The 19,404-nt window shown below is 39.0% G+C and overlaps 1 protein-coding gene across 2 annotated transcripts in view; it reads left to right on the top strand.

Annotated features, from left to right (window-relative positions):
- The first annotated feature begins 15,872 nt into the window (after positions 1-15,872).
- Positions 15,873-19,404, top strand: part of stx3b (syntaxin 3b) — a 34,157-nt gene continuing 30,625 nt past the window's right edge. Inside the window, exon 1 of one of the 2 annotated variants that reach the window (XM_061251644.1) lies at positions 15,873-16,031. Coding sequence is in view for 1 of the 2 variants with exons in the window: in XM_061251642.1 (XP_061107626.1) it covers positions 16,382-16,417 (36 nt within the window). In the remaining variant the exon portion in view is untranslated. Of the gene's footprint in view, positions 16,032-16,090; positions 16,418-19,404 lie in introns of those variants that run through there. The other variant, XM_061251642.1, reaches the window with a different exon arrangement.

The following is a 19,404-nucleotide window of genomic DNA, read 5'->3' on the forward strand; positions in this document are numbered from 1 at the left end:
TGCCAGACCTCTTCGTTCAGCCTCCACAGGCCTCCACAGGCACCTCACGCTCACGACTACTGTCTGTTCTGGCTCCACGATGGTGGAACGAACTCCCCGTTGAGGTCAGAACTGTAGAATCTCTTCCCATCTTCAAGCGCAAACTGAAGACGCACCTCTTCAAGCAGCACCTCTCCCTGTCCCTCCCTACCTCCCTGTGAACCTTAATTGTTGTCTTTCTGTGATTTACTTTCTGTGTATCAGTATTTTTAGTTTGGCTAGGTAAGCAGTGTTGGGCTAGTTAAGGGGTTTGTTCATACTTTTGCGTTGTTTGTTTAAAAAAAAAAAAAGTATAAATAAATTTTACTAAAATAAAAAATATAATAAAATAGTCCTTATCTTTGTTGTGCAGGTAGCAGTTGAAATTGTACTTCCCTTTCATTAGAAAGCTTTTATACAAATATATACGTTTGAAATTAAATATCGACCTTGGCTTACCTGTATTGCTTCACTGGTGATAGAAAAATGGCAGGCGTCTCATATTATTTAGACATCGCTCATGGAGTCTTGTAAAGTCACATGATGTTTTTCGGTCATTCGTAGTGATGTTATGAAATTTGAGGGCATGCAATTTTATATCATACTTACGAATGGGTTGTGAGACCAGGTTGCATGGATAATATATCTATGTAGTGTAAAAGTTGAGAGAGTAATGGCAGTTTAAAGAACATGTCAAAACATTTCAATCCTATCCGTCACCACTCAACATTCCATCATTCATTCCTCATTCCTATTTTTCCCTGGAAAACCTTAAACATCATGGAAATTACTGGGAATATCGAAAAGCTATAGACAGGCATGCCATTTGGGACCAAGCCAGACATTTTCCAGTTGGTTTTGTGTCGATAGCTCAAAAACTATGGGAGGAGTAGGTGGACAAAAAACCAGGGGAATAATAAATAAAAGTGTTACAAATTATACAAGTGTTTACAAATTATACAAAACTAAAATATATCTTAAATAATAATAATAATGGCTAACATATATATACACTGCTCAAAAGAATTAAAGGAACACTTAAGGGACACATCAGATCTTGATGAACGAGTTATTCAAGCTGAAAATCTTTACTGATATAAATTATTTTATTTTTTGACCGTTGACCTAATTGAGGGCTGGATTCAAAATCAGACCGAAAATCAAAGCAAAATAATTTAAATCACAGGCTGATCCAACTTGTGTGAATTTTCTCACGGTGACTCATAATGTGATCCAGTAATGTGTATGGCCCCCACATGCCTGTATGCACTCCCAACAACGTCTGGGCATGCTCTTGATGAGTCGGCGGATGGTGTCCTGGGGGATCTCCTCCCAGACTTGGATCAGGGCATCAGTGAGCTCCTGGACAGTCTGTGGCAGTACTTGGCGGCATCGGATGCACCAATACATAACATCCCATAGGTGCTCAATTGGATTTCGGTCAGGGGATCGTGAGGGCCAGTCAATGGCATCAATGCTGTTCTGGAAAAATGCAGACTGTTCTGTATAGGGAAGAACCACATTAGCGATCCCATCATCGTCACCAAACTGTTAGGGAAAAATGCCCTTTTTAACATTTCACAGGTGAGCATCATCTGATGAAACAGATCCAGTAAAAAACATAACAATAGCTATTCTTCTCTTTAACTTTCGTATTTATTTGCAAAGAAATTACAGAAAGTGAGAAAGCTTATACACAGTAAGACTCTTATACACACTTTTCCAGAAGGGGGAGCTTTACCAAAACAAAAAGACATGAAGCTGGCCACAAACATTTATCAGTATTTTGTCTTCTGAATACCCGTTGTTGACCTTGCTGTAAGACCAGAATGTGCTAGCTGAGAAGCAGAGACATTAAGGTCAAAGGCTGTCTGTCTGCTGGAGAGAGACCGAGAAAGACTCACACATAGTAAGCACTTAATTCAGAAAGTGGTCTAATAGTAATAAGGATTATCACTAAAAGGTTATTTGTAATCATGTGATTGTCTTTATGTTAACACACATTGTCAATTAAGAATCAATTAAGAAAATGACCCTTACAATGCCTTCCTCATCCAGGAACTGCCAACACACTCTGGCCACATGAGGCTGGGGATTGTCCTGCACCAGGAGGAACCCAGGGCCCACTGCACCAACATAAAGTCTGACAATTGGTCTGAGGATTTCATCCTGGTACCTAATAGCAGTCAGGGTACTGTTGGCTATGACATGGAGGTCTGTGCGACCCTCCAAGGACATGCCTCCCCAGACCATCACTGACCCACTGCCAAACCTGTCATGCTGGATGATGTTACAGGCAGCATAACTTTCACCATGGTGTCTCCAGATTCTTTCACACCTGTCACATGTGCTCAGTGTGAACCTGCTCTCATCTGTGAACAGGGCACCAATGGTGGACCTGCCAATTCTGGTGGTCTCTCACGAATGCCGATTGAGCTGCACAGTGCTGGGCTGTGAGCACAGGTCCTACTAGAGGATGTCAGGCCCTCATGCCACCCTCATGGACACCAGTAACCTGCTGGAGGTAATTTTGTAGGGCTCTAGCAGTGCTCCTCCTGTTCCTTCTCACACAAAGGAGCAGATACTGGTCCTGCTGCTGAGTTGATGCCCTTCTACAGCCCTGTCCAGCTCTCCTTGTGTAACGGCCGGTCTCCTGGTATCTCCTCCATGCTCTTGAGACTGCGCTGGGAGACACAGCAAACCTTCTTGCGACCGCACGTATGGATGTGCCATCCTGAAGGAGTTGGACTACCTGTGCAACCTGAGTGGTCTGCAGGTACCGCCCCATGCTACCAGTAGTGAAAAGGACACTAGCAGAACACAAAACTAGAGAAGAATGAGTCAGGAAAGATAAGGAGAGAGCAATTGTTGGTGGCCATGTGTCTTGCTTTTGCATCTCCATTGCACCTGTTGTCACGTTAATTTGCACCAAAGCAGGTGAAATTGATTCACAACCACTTGTGCTTCCTAAATGGACAGATAGATATCCCTGAAGTTTAACTGACTTGGTGTTACACTGTGATGATTAAATCATTTTTTTGAGCAGTGTGTGTATATATATATATATATATATACACAGTCAGGTCCAGAATTATTGGTACCTGTTATGTACGGTGCAGGGAACCCAGACGCAGACCACAGGATAATCCAAAAGAGTAGTTTTAATGTCCAGTAGTCACAAGCCAAGAGATACAAAACACAGCCAAAAACGAAAAGCAAAAGAATGGTCGAAAAAACAAGCGAGAGGTCAAAATCCAGAAAATCACAGGGCGAAGGTACAGCAGGGCAAAAGCAAAGTCGAAGTCAAGGCAAAGGGGTGTCTTTCAAGAATCTCTATAACAAGGCTTACAAACAATCGGCACTTATCAAGATCAACGTTCTGACAATGAAGCATACTGAGACTGAGGTTTAAATACAAGAGGGAAGGTGACAATCTAGGCGGGGCAGAGGAAAAGGTGGGCTAAACAAATGGACAACAGGTGGGGAAACACAATAGGGTAATAACATAATAACGGGAGGGAGACGAAAACGCGGACTGGATGCACAAAACAAAACAAGTAAAACATACGGCTCCGGATTAGGGAGTAGACATTTGCATAGTTAGAAGACGTAGTGATAGTTAGAGACAGGTGCGAACACTTCGCTGAAACTAAACGAGTAATCAGGGATAGCATAGGGAGGCGGAGTTATAGAACAGTGCAGAAATACTAAGAGATAGCGTTAGTGAGTTAGTTACGTGAATATTTCTAAACTACCCAATAAAAGTGATTGTTAGTTAGTTAGTTAGACAGACAGTAAGTGTATTAATCGGATTAGTACTGTACAAAATCTAGATTAGTAGTAGTTAGTAAGAATCGTGCTTTACAACATTTAACTATCAAGAAAAAGCAGGAAGTAAGAATCGCGAGTTTAGAAAAAATGTTGAACCCCGAAAACTACCGTAACCACCCGAATAGTGGGGCACGCAGACAGGGGAGTGACTAGACTGAAAAACATTCAGACGTAGACATAACAGGGGAGGACAATAGAGAACTGTAATGGGAAAACATAAACCAGGTACTATGAGAACTGAATGATAAACAAGAATAAACATGAAAAACATACAGAACAAATACAGAAACATTACAGGTACTCTTGATGAAAATCAGCAAAAAAGACTGTAGAAAACAAATAATACCATTACTCAGATATATTGTAATTTCCCAACATGTGGAAAATATTTTACTTTCTTAATGATTCAATGGAATCGACTAAAATGACACATTTTTCAAATTATACATTTCTTTCCGAAAAAAAGGTTTCACAATTACTGGTAAGGATAACGGCACTGGGCCTATTTCTATTATGTTTAATAAGGTTGGAGAACACATTTGGAGGGATCTTGGACCATTCCTCCATGCAGAACCTTTCAAGATCCTTCATATCCTTAAGTTTGCGCTTATGCACTGCCCTCTTCAATTCAGACCACATGTTTTCGATAGGGTTTAAGTCCGGGGACTGAGATAGCCATTGCAAAACATTGATTTTGTTTTCACGGAACCATTTCTTTGTTGATTTTAAAGTATGTTTGGGGTCATTGTCTTGTTGGAAGGTCCATCTACGGCCAAGTCTCAGCTTCCTGTCAGAGGCAACCATGTTTTTGGCTAAAATGTCCTGGTACTTGGTGGAATTCATTATGCCATTGATCTTAACAAGAGCCCCTGGACCACTGGCAGCAAAACAGCCCCAAAGCATCAATGATCCACCACCATATTTGACGGTAGGTATGAAGTGCTTTTCCTTGTATGCATCCCTTTTTTGACGCCAAACATGCTGACGGTGTACATGGCCAAAAAGTTTTGGTCTCATCTGACCATAGCACCCTGTTCCAGTCATAGTTCCAATGACGTTTGGCAAACTCCAGACGCTTGAATTTGTTGGTTGCTCTCAGTAAGGGCTTTCTTCATGCAACCCCTCCTAAGAGCCTGTTGGTATGGAGATGGTGTCTTATGGTTGATTTTGAGACTTTGTGACCCCAAGACGCAACTAAAATCTGCAGTTCTTGAACTGTGGTCCTTGGGTTCTTCTTTGCCTCCTTCACCATCTTGCACTTGCGTCCTCTTCCTGGCAAGTTTGCAACTGTTTCAAGATGTTTGAAACTTTTTGATTATTGCCCTAACAGTGTTTAGTGGTATGTTTAACCGTTTATGTATTTTTTTGTACCCATTAGCCTACCTGACTTGTGTAGGTCAACAACCATCTGTCTCTTTTGATTTGACAGTTCTTTGATTTTCCCCATGGTGAAGGATGACTAAGAAATTTTACATGTGTGTTACCTCATTTTTATACCCTAGGGAAACAGGAAGTGATGGAAGGCCACAATACAGTTCCTTAAGACTGAGATTAACTTAAATAAGTAGAATTTTACTGCAGATTTAACTTTGTTTGGTGTTATTTAAAATAATCTTTAAAGGTGCCACGCCCTTTTCAAGATGGCTGCTACCATACTCTGCTGAGGAATTTGTTTGGTGAATTTGTTCAAAAATCAAGAAAATCCGGTGGATATATGGTTTCTTGACTGCTGGCCTGTGAAGTCAACAACTTATTGAATCCTATTGCGGGAAGATAAAAGAAAAAGACTTGTTTATCAGGCCAAATCAGGGCTATTTCCACCTGGCCAGACCCTGGCTTTCTCCACCAGCCAGGGCAAGGCTACCTTGCCTATCTAGCTGGCCCAGCCCAGGCTACTTCCACCAGGCACAGCCCAGGCTACTTCCACCAGGCATAGCCCAGGCTACCTCCAGGCCCAGCCCAGGCTACCTCCAGGCCCAGCCCAGGCTACTTCCACCAGGCCCAGCCCAGGCTACATCTAGCTGGCTCAGCCCAGGCTACATCCACCAAGCCCGGCCTAGCCTACATCTCTGGAGTCTCAGTCTACTATGCCGCCCAAGAAGATTAAAGGTACTGCTCCTGCTTTTGCTACATCTGAGCTCATGGAAGATGACGAATATATATCTATTGCTGTGTTTCATGAGTTAATGGATCAACAGAAAACCTATTTTAAAGAGTTGATTGATCAGCAGGAAAAGTCCTACAAAATGTTTATGCAGCTGATTCTGGACTCAACAAACAAAAGGGTTGATGACCTTGTCAAAGAAGTACAAGAGTTAAAGTGCAACCTTCAATACTCCCAGAAAGAAGTTGATGAGCTCAAGAAGGCCAATACTACTAACAACAGTGCCTCTCAGTCAGTCTCTACTCAACTTGAAGAATACAAAACAACCCTTGACAACCTTTCTTCTAAAGCTGATTATCTGGAGAATCAGTCACAAAGGAATAATATTGTGATTGACGGCATTCCTGATGTCAATACGGAGTCATGGGATGAATCTCAGCTCAAGGCTAAGAAGCTACTTGCAGACCACCTCAAGATGGACCCAAAGCTGGTGGAGATCGAGCGAGCCCACCGAACGGGGAAGTTCACAGCCACTGGGCGTCCGAGACCTGTAGTCGTCAAGCTACTGCGCTACAAGGACAAGGAGGAAATCCTAAAGCAAGCAAAGAAACTGAAGGGGACTGATTTCTTTATCAATCAGGACTTCTCAGAGAGAGTCCGCCAGAAAAGGAAAGACCTGTTGCCACAGCTCAGAGATGCACATAAGCAAGGGAAGTTTGCTTTTCTCAAGTATGACCAGCTTGTAGTGCTCCCTCCACGTAAACCTCGTAATGAAGTTTCCAATGAAGTTTCCAATGGCTGAATGGACACCTCTTCATTTATCCTTTATTCTTCTTTCAATTGATTATTTGATTTTTATTTTTTCTATTTTCCCACTATGTCTTACACTGATGAATTATTGAATGTCTCACATTTACTTGATGAGGAACTTGATTATACTACCTTCTCTAACCAACATCTCTCATCTTTTGTTAATGCTGACCCTGATATCAACCTCAGTTATGGTTCTAGTAAGAACTCATGTAGTTATTTTACTACAGAATCATTTAATACTCTTGTTAAGGCTACCAGTCCTAATGAATCTTTTTCTTTTTTTCATTTAAATATCAGGAGTTTACCAAAACATTTTGATGATCTCACCAATTATCTTTCTTTATTTTCCATACAATTCAAGGTAATTGCCCTAACAGAAACATGGTTAACTAGTGAGAAAGTGTCTCTTTTTAACATTCAAGGCTATAATCATATTCCTTGTTACAGGCAAGACAGGATTGGTGGTGGCGTATCCCTATTTCTGCAGGATCAACTTAAATTCTCTCTTCGCCCTGACCTAGAAATTTCACTAGGCCAGGATGCTGAAGCTATATTCATTGAACTTATTACTGGTATCCAGCAGAACAATGTTATAATTGGTTGCATTTATAGGCCTCCTAACTCCAAAACTCATTTATTAAATGTCTTACCAGAGAACAAAAGTTGTTATCTCTTGGGTGACTTTAATATAAATCTAATGCACCCCCAATCCTGCGCTTTTGCTGACCATCTGAGTGCCTCTGCCTTCTATCCTCTCATCACCAAACCTACAAGAATGACAGCTACAAACAAAACCTTAATTGATAATATATTTAGTAACTCAACTGATGATCCTGGCATATCAGGTGTTCTATTTGCAGATCTATCTGACCACCTCCCTATGTTCCATCTAGCACAGATTACTCCTCCCAAAAACTGCAAACAAGTGGCAGTATTTAGAAACTTCAGTCAGTCCAATATTAAAAGATTCATTTTGTCATTGAATGAAAGTCCATGGCATTCAGTGGAGATGGAGGGAGATGCCCAGAAAGCATATGATATATTTTTCCAATTATTTTTCAAACTTTTTGATATTGCATTCCCTTTCCAGGAAACAAAAAGGTGTCAAAGAAAACCTACATCATGGCTCACAAAAGGGCTAAAGAAATCCATAAGAAAAAAACACAACCTTTATAAAGCATACCTTACCATCCCATCTCCTTTGAATCTCAAACCTCTTCTTCACATATTGAATTGTTCTCTTTCCACAGGCCGTTGTCCCGATCAACTCAAGTGGGCCAGAGTTATCCCAGTATATAAATCTGATGAGATGTCTAAATTCTCAAATTACAGACCAATATCTATTCTGCCTTGTCTGACCAAAGTACTCGAAAGAATTGTGTACAATAGATTAACAGCTTTTCTTAATGAACACAATGTTTTATACACTCATCAATATGGATTTAGGGAAAAACATACTACAGCGATGGCTCTGGTACAACTAATTGATCGATTCTCAAGGGCCTTGGATATTAATGAATTTACTATTGGCATTTTTATTGATCTATCTAAAGCGTTCGATACCGTTGATCATGATATTCTGGCAAAGAAGCTGCAACTATATGGTATTGGGGGGACTGAGCTCAAATGGTTCTGTGACTATCTAACAAATCGCAAACAGTTTGTCTCATGGAATGGTACTGAATCTAGCTATAAGAACTTAACATGTGGTGTACCACAAGGTTCAGTACTTGGTCCGCTGCTTTTTATTATTTATGTTAATGATTTATATTTGGTTGCCAAAAATATGTTTTTTATAATTTTTGCTGATGATACTAATATGTTCTTGTCTGATAGAAATTATGAAGACCTGATTAGTAAAACTAACACTGAGCTTAGTAAAGTACATCTCTGGTTCCAAAAAAATAAATTATCACTCAACATCAAAAAAACATCTTATATGCTGGTCATACCAAAGAATAGACAAAAAACAACCCTTAATAAAGAGGTCTACATATCTAATCATTCATTAGACAGAGTGCAGTCCGCCAAGTTTTTAGGAGTCTACATTGACGAAAATCTAAATTGGAAAAAACATATATCATTTATCTGCAACAAAGTTGCCAAGAATATTGGTATCATCAGCAGGATAAGACATGTCTTACCTAGAAAAATTCTTATTTCTCTTTATTACACCTTAGTTTATCCTTTTCTTTCCTATTGTAATGTAGTATGGGCAAGCACCTACAGATCAAACCTTAGACACCTTTTTACATTACATAAGCGATTTGTTAGAATAGCTACTTTTTCTGAACCACGGGCTAGCTCAAAACCTCTGTTCCAAAAACGTGCAATTATGAATGTTTATGATATAAATGTGTATCAAGTCTGCTTATTTGTTTTCCAGCAACGAATGAATCTCTTTCCTCCTAGTTTCTGTAATATATTCTTTTCCAACAACCAAGTTCACAGTTATGCCACAAGACAGTCTTCTGATCTCCATACTGCTTTCTTTAGAACTACTCTTGGTCAATTTACTTTGCGATATCAGGGTCCTTGTCTTTGGAATCAATTACCCGACTATATTTAAAAAATTGTCTATTTATCATCCTTTAAGAAGAGTCTAAAAAATTACCTCATCAGTAATGTAACAGCAACTTTGTAATAATTTGTCTTATCTGTTAAGTTGTTCAGTGCTTCCGGAGTTGTGCGGTGGGCCGTTTTCGGGCTGTGGCGAGGAGTTTGTTGGGGTGGGCCCACATCCTGTTCCCCTGGCTGTCAGGGGCGGGATGTGGGTGCGCCCTGGTGGACTCTTTGCTGCGGCCCGGGGGTGGCCTGACGCATAATTCTGGTGGGACTGGTTGTTTTACTTTATTGTTTTACTTTATTATTGCTTTTATTTTGTATTGTGTATCTTACATGTATTTTTCTTTCTTTCTTTCACTCTTTCACACTTTCTTTCTTTCTCTCTCTTTATCTCTTTCTTCATTTTATATTCTGTATAAATATTGTATATTGAGTTATTGTTCTCAATTATAATTATCTTTGATTGCTTTAAATAATAGTTAATTTTGTAGTTCTTTTTTCTATAATTTGTATGCAATGGTTTCTGACCATTGTGTCTCTTGGGTGAGGCTCCCATATAAGCCCAGTAGGGTTTCATCTCTTTGTTGTCTGTCTTTGCTATTGTGCAAAAATAAAAAATAAAAAAAAAGAAAAGAAAGAAAAGAACTGCACCCTTCGGCGTTAAAACTGCATCACTTCTCTGAGATAGCCAACACTGTCCTGCAGTTCTATAAGACAATCAGCAGGGAGGTTGTTCCAAGCATGTTGGAGAACTGGCCACAGTTCTTCAGCAGACTTCGGTTGGCTCCTTGCTTCCCGACCCCTGACCTATTTCGTTACACTTGTTCTCCCTAACAACACATTTCATAGACTTTTTTTACACCTCACTTCCACTTCACCCCCGCATTCTTCATTCTTCAATTCAAAAAATAAAATGATCAAAGCCATTTCCAAAAAACAAAATTGGACCGATTTTTGAATTTGCTTTTTTTTTGTTTTTAGGTTTGAAACAAATAATAGATTGACCTTTTTTCATTTTTGAATTACAAATTAATTATGGATTATCCAATGATACCAAGAACAGACCCATTCACTCCAGCATTTCCGCTGTCTGAGCTGCCTGTGGTTCAACTCGTTTTGTATACCTCTACTACCGTCTTTTGGATTCTCTTTCTGTTCGTGTTTGGACTTTGTTTGGATTCCCAGTTTGTGATTTTGAATTTTATTTTGGTCTGCCTTCTCTGACACTCTTTCCATTAACAAACTTTTGCCTGTGTTTTGGATTACCTGTGTTATATCTGTTTGCGTGGTTACCGAACCCCTGCCTGGCTTACTGACTATGAACTGCATTGTCCATTACATTCCTGTTTGCCCGTGCTTGACCATTGCCTGTCCAATATTGACAGGCATGGCCAAAAAAGACTAGTACAACAGCATAGGAAAAGGCTCAGTAAGGTTCAGAACAAACAATACTTCACAGAGAGACAAAGGCCCCCGAGTCTTTTAAGTAGCCCTGAGTTAATTGAATAATAATCCGCAGGTGTCAATACGCAGAAGAGCCTGAGCGTGGCCACGAGGGCTGGTTGCGCTGTGAGCACTGATTGGACGTTACACACCCTTTAAGGCTCCATATAGAACCATTTTATAAAGAACCATAAAGGGTGCTTTATTAAATGGTTGATATTTTGTAATTGGTTCATAAAACTTATTCTATATAAATGTTCTATATGGCACCATTAGGGCTTTTTTTTTTTTTCTCTCTACAGAAGTAAAAATTGTATTGGTTGATTCATGATGAAATAATAAAAAATGAATGTGTATTTTGTGTAAAAGAATATTGATAAACTGAATACAAACAATTTAAATGAGACTGAATAATTGTTTAGTAGCCTACTTGTTTAGTATGTGATGGCTATAATAATTAACTATATTTACAAAATAACAATTACTAAATAATTATTAAATTAGTCTTTATAAAGTGTCATTTAGTCATTAGTTCCCAAAAATCAAAATATAATCCAGGAAGTATCAGTTCTAAGAAGTAACACTGAACTCTCTATAGAGTGTCTTACCGCTGAGATCAGACTAAACAGGGGCAAGCATCCTCAAATGGAATGCTTGCCTCTGTTTAGCCTGATCTAAGCGGTAAAACACTCTATAGAGAGTTCAATGTTACTTCTTAGAACTGATACTTCCTGGATTATATTTTGATTTTTCAGGCTGCACCTCGACTTCTGGTCAGCTTTGAGCACTGTTTTGAGAAATAAATATAATTGTATACAACAAAGACAATATGTAAGTCGTTTAAATAGAAATAATAAATCATTATAATTTACATACTTATACTATAAATATACACATCGCATACTGAAATAGGCACTTTCTTAGATTCAAAAAGACACAAAACATGTAACAAAATTGAATAGAAACATATAAACTGTAGTTTCATACAGCCGTATTGTACTGCTAATAAATTATGGTTGCAACATCTTTTCCACACGTGGGGTGGAGGGCTTGGAGGCAGCCGTTTTGAAACAAATAACAGATTTACCGTTTTTTCGTTTTTTAATTACATATGAATTATGGATTATCTGATGCTACCTTGACCACCCATGACAAAGCTACTTTATAGCAACATACCGGCCCTAGTTTTTTTTAACCAACTTTAAAACTTTAGCTAAATGGTGATCAACCAACAGATCTCCAATAACATTAGCCTACTTCGTGACCAATCTATCAACTAGGAATAACGTTGTCAGAATTTAGTGTGCTATCTTGGGAATCACCTTTAGGTGACGTTATTGGTAATGTAATGCCACCGGTGTCGCCGGTGACCAAAATACGACTCTCCTGTGACGTTGTCATAACACCATGTGTTAGCCCGAATGGCATCAACGTAAATGCTATTTGTGCTAGCGCTGAAAGAAAGACCATTCTTAAGAGCTACAATACACCTTTTAGAAAGGTTGATCATTGTAGATTCCGGTTAGGGCTGCGTGCATGCGGGGGACTGAACACATGTCTTCTTACTCCGCTGCCTATTATTTTTTGCGCCTTACCTGGATTGCTGCTTCGACCTGGAGGATAACGTGCCGCTACATTTTCTTTTTCTTCTCTATTAGTTCTTCCTCCGTCTTATTCTTATGTGAATCTAAATCGTTTCGACTAGTTTTTAATTTGTCCTCGTCAGGACAAGTGCCTTCAGTGAAGAAAGTTTATCCTGTAGGCTATTTGCACGCATGCACTTTGGAGTACCATCAGATCAAATATAGCTTGCAGAATGACTCTTTATTCAGTCCTTTTGTCAGGTTTTATTATTATTATATATTATTATATATATATTTTTTTGTAATCTCAGCCCCTTGGAATAGATCATGGGGAGAGGGGGCATGCATGAAAAGTATTTATTCTGGGTTGTTTCAAGGTTTTAAAGAGGGACTCCGTGTTGCCATCACATTCTGAAATACTGCGTGGGCCTTTAAAATAGTGACTGCGATCTATTACGCATACTTGCTTTTTAGGTTTGAAACAAATAATAGATTGACCTTTTTTCATTTTTGAATTACAAATTAATTATGGATTATCCAATGATACCAAGAACAGACCCATTCACTCCAGCATTTCCGCTGTCTGAGCTGCCTGTGGTTCAACTCGTTTTGTATACCTCTACTACCGTCTTTTGGATTCTCTTTCTGTTCGTGTTTGGACTTTGTTTGGATTCCCAGTTTGTGATTTTGAATTTTATTTTGGTCTGCCTTCTCTGACACTCTTTCCATTAACAAACTTTTGCCTGTGTTTTGGATTACCTGTGTTATATCTGTTTGCGTGGTTAACGAACCCCTGCCTGGCTTACTGACTATGAACTGCATTGTCCATTACATTCCTGTTTGCCCGTGCTTGACCATTGCCTATTTGACCTGCCAGTCATTCAATAAAGACTTTTATTGGAAGACCTTTGAGTTCACGATTGGGTCCTGGGTTCTGCACTCTGACAAGCTCAACTTCTCAAGTGTGCCTTAATTCTGAGAATGAAGCAATTTTGATCTGAATTGTACATTCTTACAAAAAAAGCTACCTTAAAGGGTGCCTTCCTTTGAGTTCAAAAAAGGTTTTTACTGGATGGGCAAGGCTAGAGAAGAATCCAAAGAACAGGTAATCAGGTCAAACACAGGAGATCAGAAGTGCAAGAAAACAAATAGGCAAATGTAATCCAATAATCAGAGTCGAGAAAAAAAACAGGCACGGCCAAAAAAGACTAGTACAACAGCATAGGAAAAGGCTCAGTAAGGTTCAGAACAAACAATACTTCACAGAGAGACAAAGGCCCCCGAGTCTTTTAAGTAGCCCTGAGTTAATTGAATAATAATCCGCAGGTGTCAATACGCAGAAGAGCCTGAGCGTGGCCACGAGGGCTGGTTGCGCTGTGAGCACTGATTGGACGTTACACACCCTTTAAGGCTCCATATAGAACCATTTTATAAAGAACCATAAAGTGTGCTTTATTAAATGGTTGATATTTTGTATTTGGTTCATAAAATTTATTCTATATAAATGTTCTATATGGCACCATTAGGGCTTTTTTTTTTTTTCTCTCTACAGAAGTAAAAATTGTATTGGTTGATTCATGATGAAATAATAAAAAATGAATGTGTATTGTGTGTAAAAGAATATTGATAAACTGAATACAAACAATTTAAATGAGACTGAATAATTGTTTAGTAGCCTACTTGTTTAGTATGTGATGGCTATAATAATTAACTATATTTACAAAATAACAATTACTAAATAATTATTAAATTAGTCTTTATAAAGTGTCATTTAGTCATTAGTTCCCAAAAATCAAAATATAATCCAGGAAGTATCAGTTCTAAGAAGTAACACTGAACTCTCTATAGAGTGTCTTACCGCTGAGATCAGACTAAACAGGGGCAAGCATCCTCAAATGGAATTTTTCAGGTTGCACCTCGACTTCTGGTCAGCTTTGAGCACTGTTTTAAGAAATAAATATAATTGTATACAACAAAGACAATATGTAAGTCGTTTAAATAGAAATAATAAATAATTATAATTTACATACTTATACTATAAATATACACATCGCATACTGAAATAGGCACTTTCTTAGATTCAAAAAGACACAAAACATGTAACAAAATTGAATAGAAACATATAAACTGTAGTTTCATACAGCCGTATTGTACTGCTAATAAATTATGGTTGCAACATCTTTTCCACACGTGGGGTGGAGGGCTTGGAGGCAGCCGTTTTGAAACAAATAACAGATTTACCGTTTTTTCGTTTTTTAATTACATATGAATTATGGATTATCTGATGCTACCTTGACCACCCATGACAAAGCTACTTTATAGCAACATACCGGCCCTAGTTTTTTTTAACCAACTTTAAAACTTTAGCTAAATGGTGATCAACCAACAGATCTCCAATAACATTAGCCTACTTCGTGACCAATCTATCAACTAGGAATAACGTTGTCAGAATTTAGTGTGCTATCTTGGGAATCACCATTAGGTGACGTTATTGGTAATGTAATGCCACCGGTGACCAAAATACGACTCTCCTGTGACGTTGTCATAACACCATGTGTTAGCCCGAATGGCATCAACGTAAATGCTATTTGTGCTAGCGCTGAAAGAAAGACCATTCTTAAGAGCTACAATACACCTTTTAGAAAGGTTGATCATTGTAGATTTCGGTTAGGGCTGCGTGAATGCGGGGGACTGAACACATGTCTTCTTACTCCGCTGCCTTTTATTTTTTGCGCCTTACCTGGATTGCTGCTTCGACCTGGAGGATAACGTGCCGCTACATTTTCTTTTTCTTCTCTATTAGTTCTTCCTCCGTCTTATTCTTATGTGAATCTAAATCGTTTCGACTAGTTTTTAATTTGTCCTCGTCAGGACAAGTGCCTTCAGTGAAGAAAGTTTATCCTGTAGGCTATTTGCACGCATGCACTTTGGAGTACCATCAGATCAAATATAGCTTGCAGAATGACTCTTTATTCAGTCCTTTTGTCAGGTTTTATTATTATAATATATTATTATATATATTTTTTTTTGTAATCTCAGCCCCTTGGAATAGATCATGGAGAGAGAGGGCATGCATGAAAAGTATTTATTCTGGGTTGTTTCAAGGTTTTAAAGAGGGACTCCGTGTTGCCATCACATTCTGAAATACTGCGTGGGCCTTTAAAATAGTGACTGCGATCTATTACGCATACTTGCTTTCTTGCATATTTGCATTCTAGATAGACATTCTTCCAAGTATACTAGCTAGAAAGCACTTATAGTATCAAGAGTACACTTCAATTTAGTTACATTTGGAATCCACTTAAATAGCTGGTCACAAAGCAGTTAGAAGAGCATACTATCTAGAATGCAAGTATGGAGAATGCATGCATAACAGAACACAGCCATAGTTATGTGACTGTGACTGGGATTTTAGTAGCCTATGTATTTGATTTTGCATACTTGCAGTTTGGAACGCTTTTTATGGCGGTCGTACTTGTTATGGGCTTCCTTGCGTCTGTTCCAACAACCGGTGATGACGAGAAGATCTGTGACTACAGCTAACAGACACCGTTGGGAAAGCTTAAGCGGTACCTGTCTAAAAGCCTTGCGTCACCCTTCAAGCGCTGAGCAGGTTGGCGAACACAGGTATTTCACTAATAAGGGCGTGGCCGGACATCCCTCCTTCGAGTACGGTAAGGTTGTGAGAGAGCGCTACGGGGCCTGTGTGGACTGCAAAGTGTATTTTGTGATCAGTATAGAGGGAGACTTAACTGCACAACAAAACGAATCACTCTGAAAGTATAGTCTCGGTAAAAGTACTGAGTTCAAACGTCGTAGCCATACTGACTGGTGGCTCGTGAAGCAAACGGTTTAACCATAATTATTGTATGAACAAAAAACCGCAGACTTCTCTAGTGAATCGAATCTTTTTGTCGTCTTGAATGCGTTTCGCTCGACTCTAGGATAGTCTCATTGTGTTTTTAGTTTAATTATATATTTTTTATAATAATAATTAACATTTTCTGCTTTTTAAAAGCTATTTATGAAAATGAAAGATCGACTGGAGCAGCTCAAAACGGTAAGCAGCCCATTTTGGTTTTCAACATAGGCTGTTTGATTCTTTCTATGAGCGAAAAACGATAGATGGAGATAAGACGTTGTCAACACAGGTCATGTTTATGTCTTGCGCGTGATTAACGTGTGGTCCATTATCCTTGGCAGTTTACAGTATTTTAAAAATACTTTGCCACAAATCAATTGAAATCGTTTTTTCTTTGAAAACGTTTTTTTATTGTGGAGGCTACCCACTTTTACTAACAAAGTATGGTATTTACAGATATTTACAGTGATTGTCGTGCTGTGAATAGGCTGTGGAAACCGATTGGTGTCATTGTGAGATTTCGGCAAGGCGTAATTTTATTAGGAATTAAAGGATAATAATAATCATGGACTATCATAAATGAAGTCCGTTATAATGTTTGTCCAACGCATCAATGCGATTGATGAACGATGCAACGGTCCCGCTTGCAATAGGTTACTTTGTTGTCCTCTCTGAAGTTAGGGTGGATGTTGTTGTATTTATTACTTATTTGGTCGGTGACTCGGTGCGTTAACGTAGTACTTTCAATCGGCACAGTTCTGTCTTTTCGCAGATTGGAGCGCTCATCTCTGTCATGAGCTGCTGCACTGTGGCGAGGGCGTAGGTGGGGTCGCGGAAAGGGGAGACTCCTGGCGGGCGGCAGTACTCCGGTGATTAGGCCGTTGCCTCTCCTATTCCTTTGGTTCAGCAGGCCGTTTTGTAGTATTGTATTTGTTGAAACATTGATATTGGTTTCCTGATATTGGTGTTGTTTAAATACTGGATAATGAATCACACACACTGACAGTAGTTTCTACTCCATAAATGTCCCATTTTTGCTTTTTCTTGTTGCCAGTAGCATCTTTTAGGTGCTACTGGCTGCTTGGGCTACTGCCATCACTTGTTTACCTCAATTTTCTTCTGTGTTGTTTACCACACTTTACTCCCCATGACAAAACATGACTTCAGGATGAAACTACTTCACATTTTCATGTGTTGATGTCAACATTAGCAAGACATCATATGGCACTTCACAAGCGCATTAACTGGATGAGGACTGGGAACAGTGGAAGGTCACTATATCGGCTGTGGAACGCCCCCCAAGTGGCCAGAATGAAAGTTTATAAGCCATTGCATCTGTATTTTGCTTCTGTACATCCTTACACCTCACGATCAATTGTGATTTAGGGTGTCATAGGATGACTTTTTATGAACTCCAGACATTATGCATTTTGCTTATATTTAGCTTTCACTTCTCTATTTGATAGAGAGCAGTATACCGGAAGTATCATTCTTGATACATCCGCTTTACCTCCCTATATGAGGTTGTCACTAGAAGGCCACCCTAGAAATGACAGTCCCGCCAACACTGAGACAGTATCCAATTAGTAGTGAGCACAGAATGGTGGTAGCGAGCCACATTCTGACAGAGCTCCGTGAAGCTAGCAGCAATTATGCTTCCTGTACAGAACGTCTGGTCTAAACTTCCTGTGAGTTTTCATCAAAATAAAAGTTATTAAATAATTAGAACATAGTTACAACATTTTCTATGCTTTCTTACAGAATTATATTACATTACATTGTTTGAATTTCTTATACAATTGATAAAAATCCGCAAGCAACTAGCTTGCTATTTGACTAGTTACTGTGATTGCTTGACCCTGTCAGTTCAGTAACAGCTTATTTGCATATCTGATTACTGTTTGAAAAAAAATATTACCAAATAAAAAGGGGCATACAATCATGGATATTGATGCTTGTAGAACACTCATGCTCTGACAAATCTCATTAAATGTACCGGATGCTTTGCTCACCACTAGCGTTGTCTGTTGATATTTTGGGATGAGATACAATCCTGATTTTTGGTTTCACAAAGGTAGCACCACCTCTTCCTTTCTGCAAGAGGAATAAAATATAGATGTTTCGGCTGTTCCTCATTCACAAGTAGGTAAAATAATATGTTGTGTAAAAGCAATATGGCATTCAAAGCCAAGCTGTATTGTAAATACAGTCACTGTTAAAGGGGTGTCGGCAAACACCCCTGAACCCCCCCCCAAAAAAAAAAAACCTGTAGGTTATAGCCATATAAACATGTGATATTTAAATCAAGTTTATTTCAATATTTCAATTTTTTTTTAATCACACTATTAGAACAAACATGATCTATAAATTATTTATTCATATTAGCACTACAGCACTTTTTCATGTTTGGTTAACTGGACCGTAATGTATAGCCAAATACTGAAAACAGTTTTCCATCAAAAGCTTTTTCCCCTGTATTTCTCTAACAGTGTACAATTCTCCCCATCCATCCAATTTAGTTTCCTTCTTTTTTGTTTTCCGTATTTTCCATTTTCGCAAAATAAAATAAAATATCGCTAGGTGTAACAGGTGAGATAACATGGTTATGGTCAAATTTTGCTACAGTAAATGTCAACCACTGCAGCAAAGCACTTCACTGGGGCGGGCTGGTAAATGGACCACTGGAGTGGTTAAGGTAAATGACTGGGACACGCAAGGTCGGTGGTTCTAATCCCGCTGTAGCCACAATAAGATCCACACAGCCGTTGGGCCCTTGAGCAAGGCCCTTAACCCTGCATTGCTGCAGGGGAGGATTATCTCCTGCTTAGTCTAATCAACTGTACGTCGCTCTGGATAAGAGTGTCTGCCAAATGCCAATAATGTAATGTAACTGTTTCCCTTACGTCTAAGGGGAAATCAACCCTTAAGTGTCAGAGTTAAGGGAAACACTCAAAGTGTTTTATGCAACCAGGCCCTGGTGATTGACTTGGCCAGTCAAAAACCTTCCACTTTTTCTCCCTATGGAAATCCTTTGTTGTGTTGGCAGTGTGCTTTGAGTTATTGTCTTGCTGCATGATGAAGTTCCTCCCAATTAGTTTGTGGGACGCATTTCTCCATAAGTTGGCAGACAGAATGTTTTTGTAGATTTCTGAATTCATCCTGCTGCTACCATCACAACAAAAAAA

The sequence above is a fragment of the Conger conger genome, chromosome 8, assembly GCF_963514075.1.
Source record: "Conger conger chromosome 8, fConCon1.1, whole genome shotgun sequence".
In the NCBI taxonomy this organism is placed as follows: domain Eukaryota; kingdom Metazoa; phylum Chordata; class Actinopteri; order Anguilliformes; family Congridae; genus Conger; species Conger conger.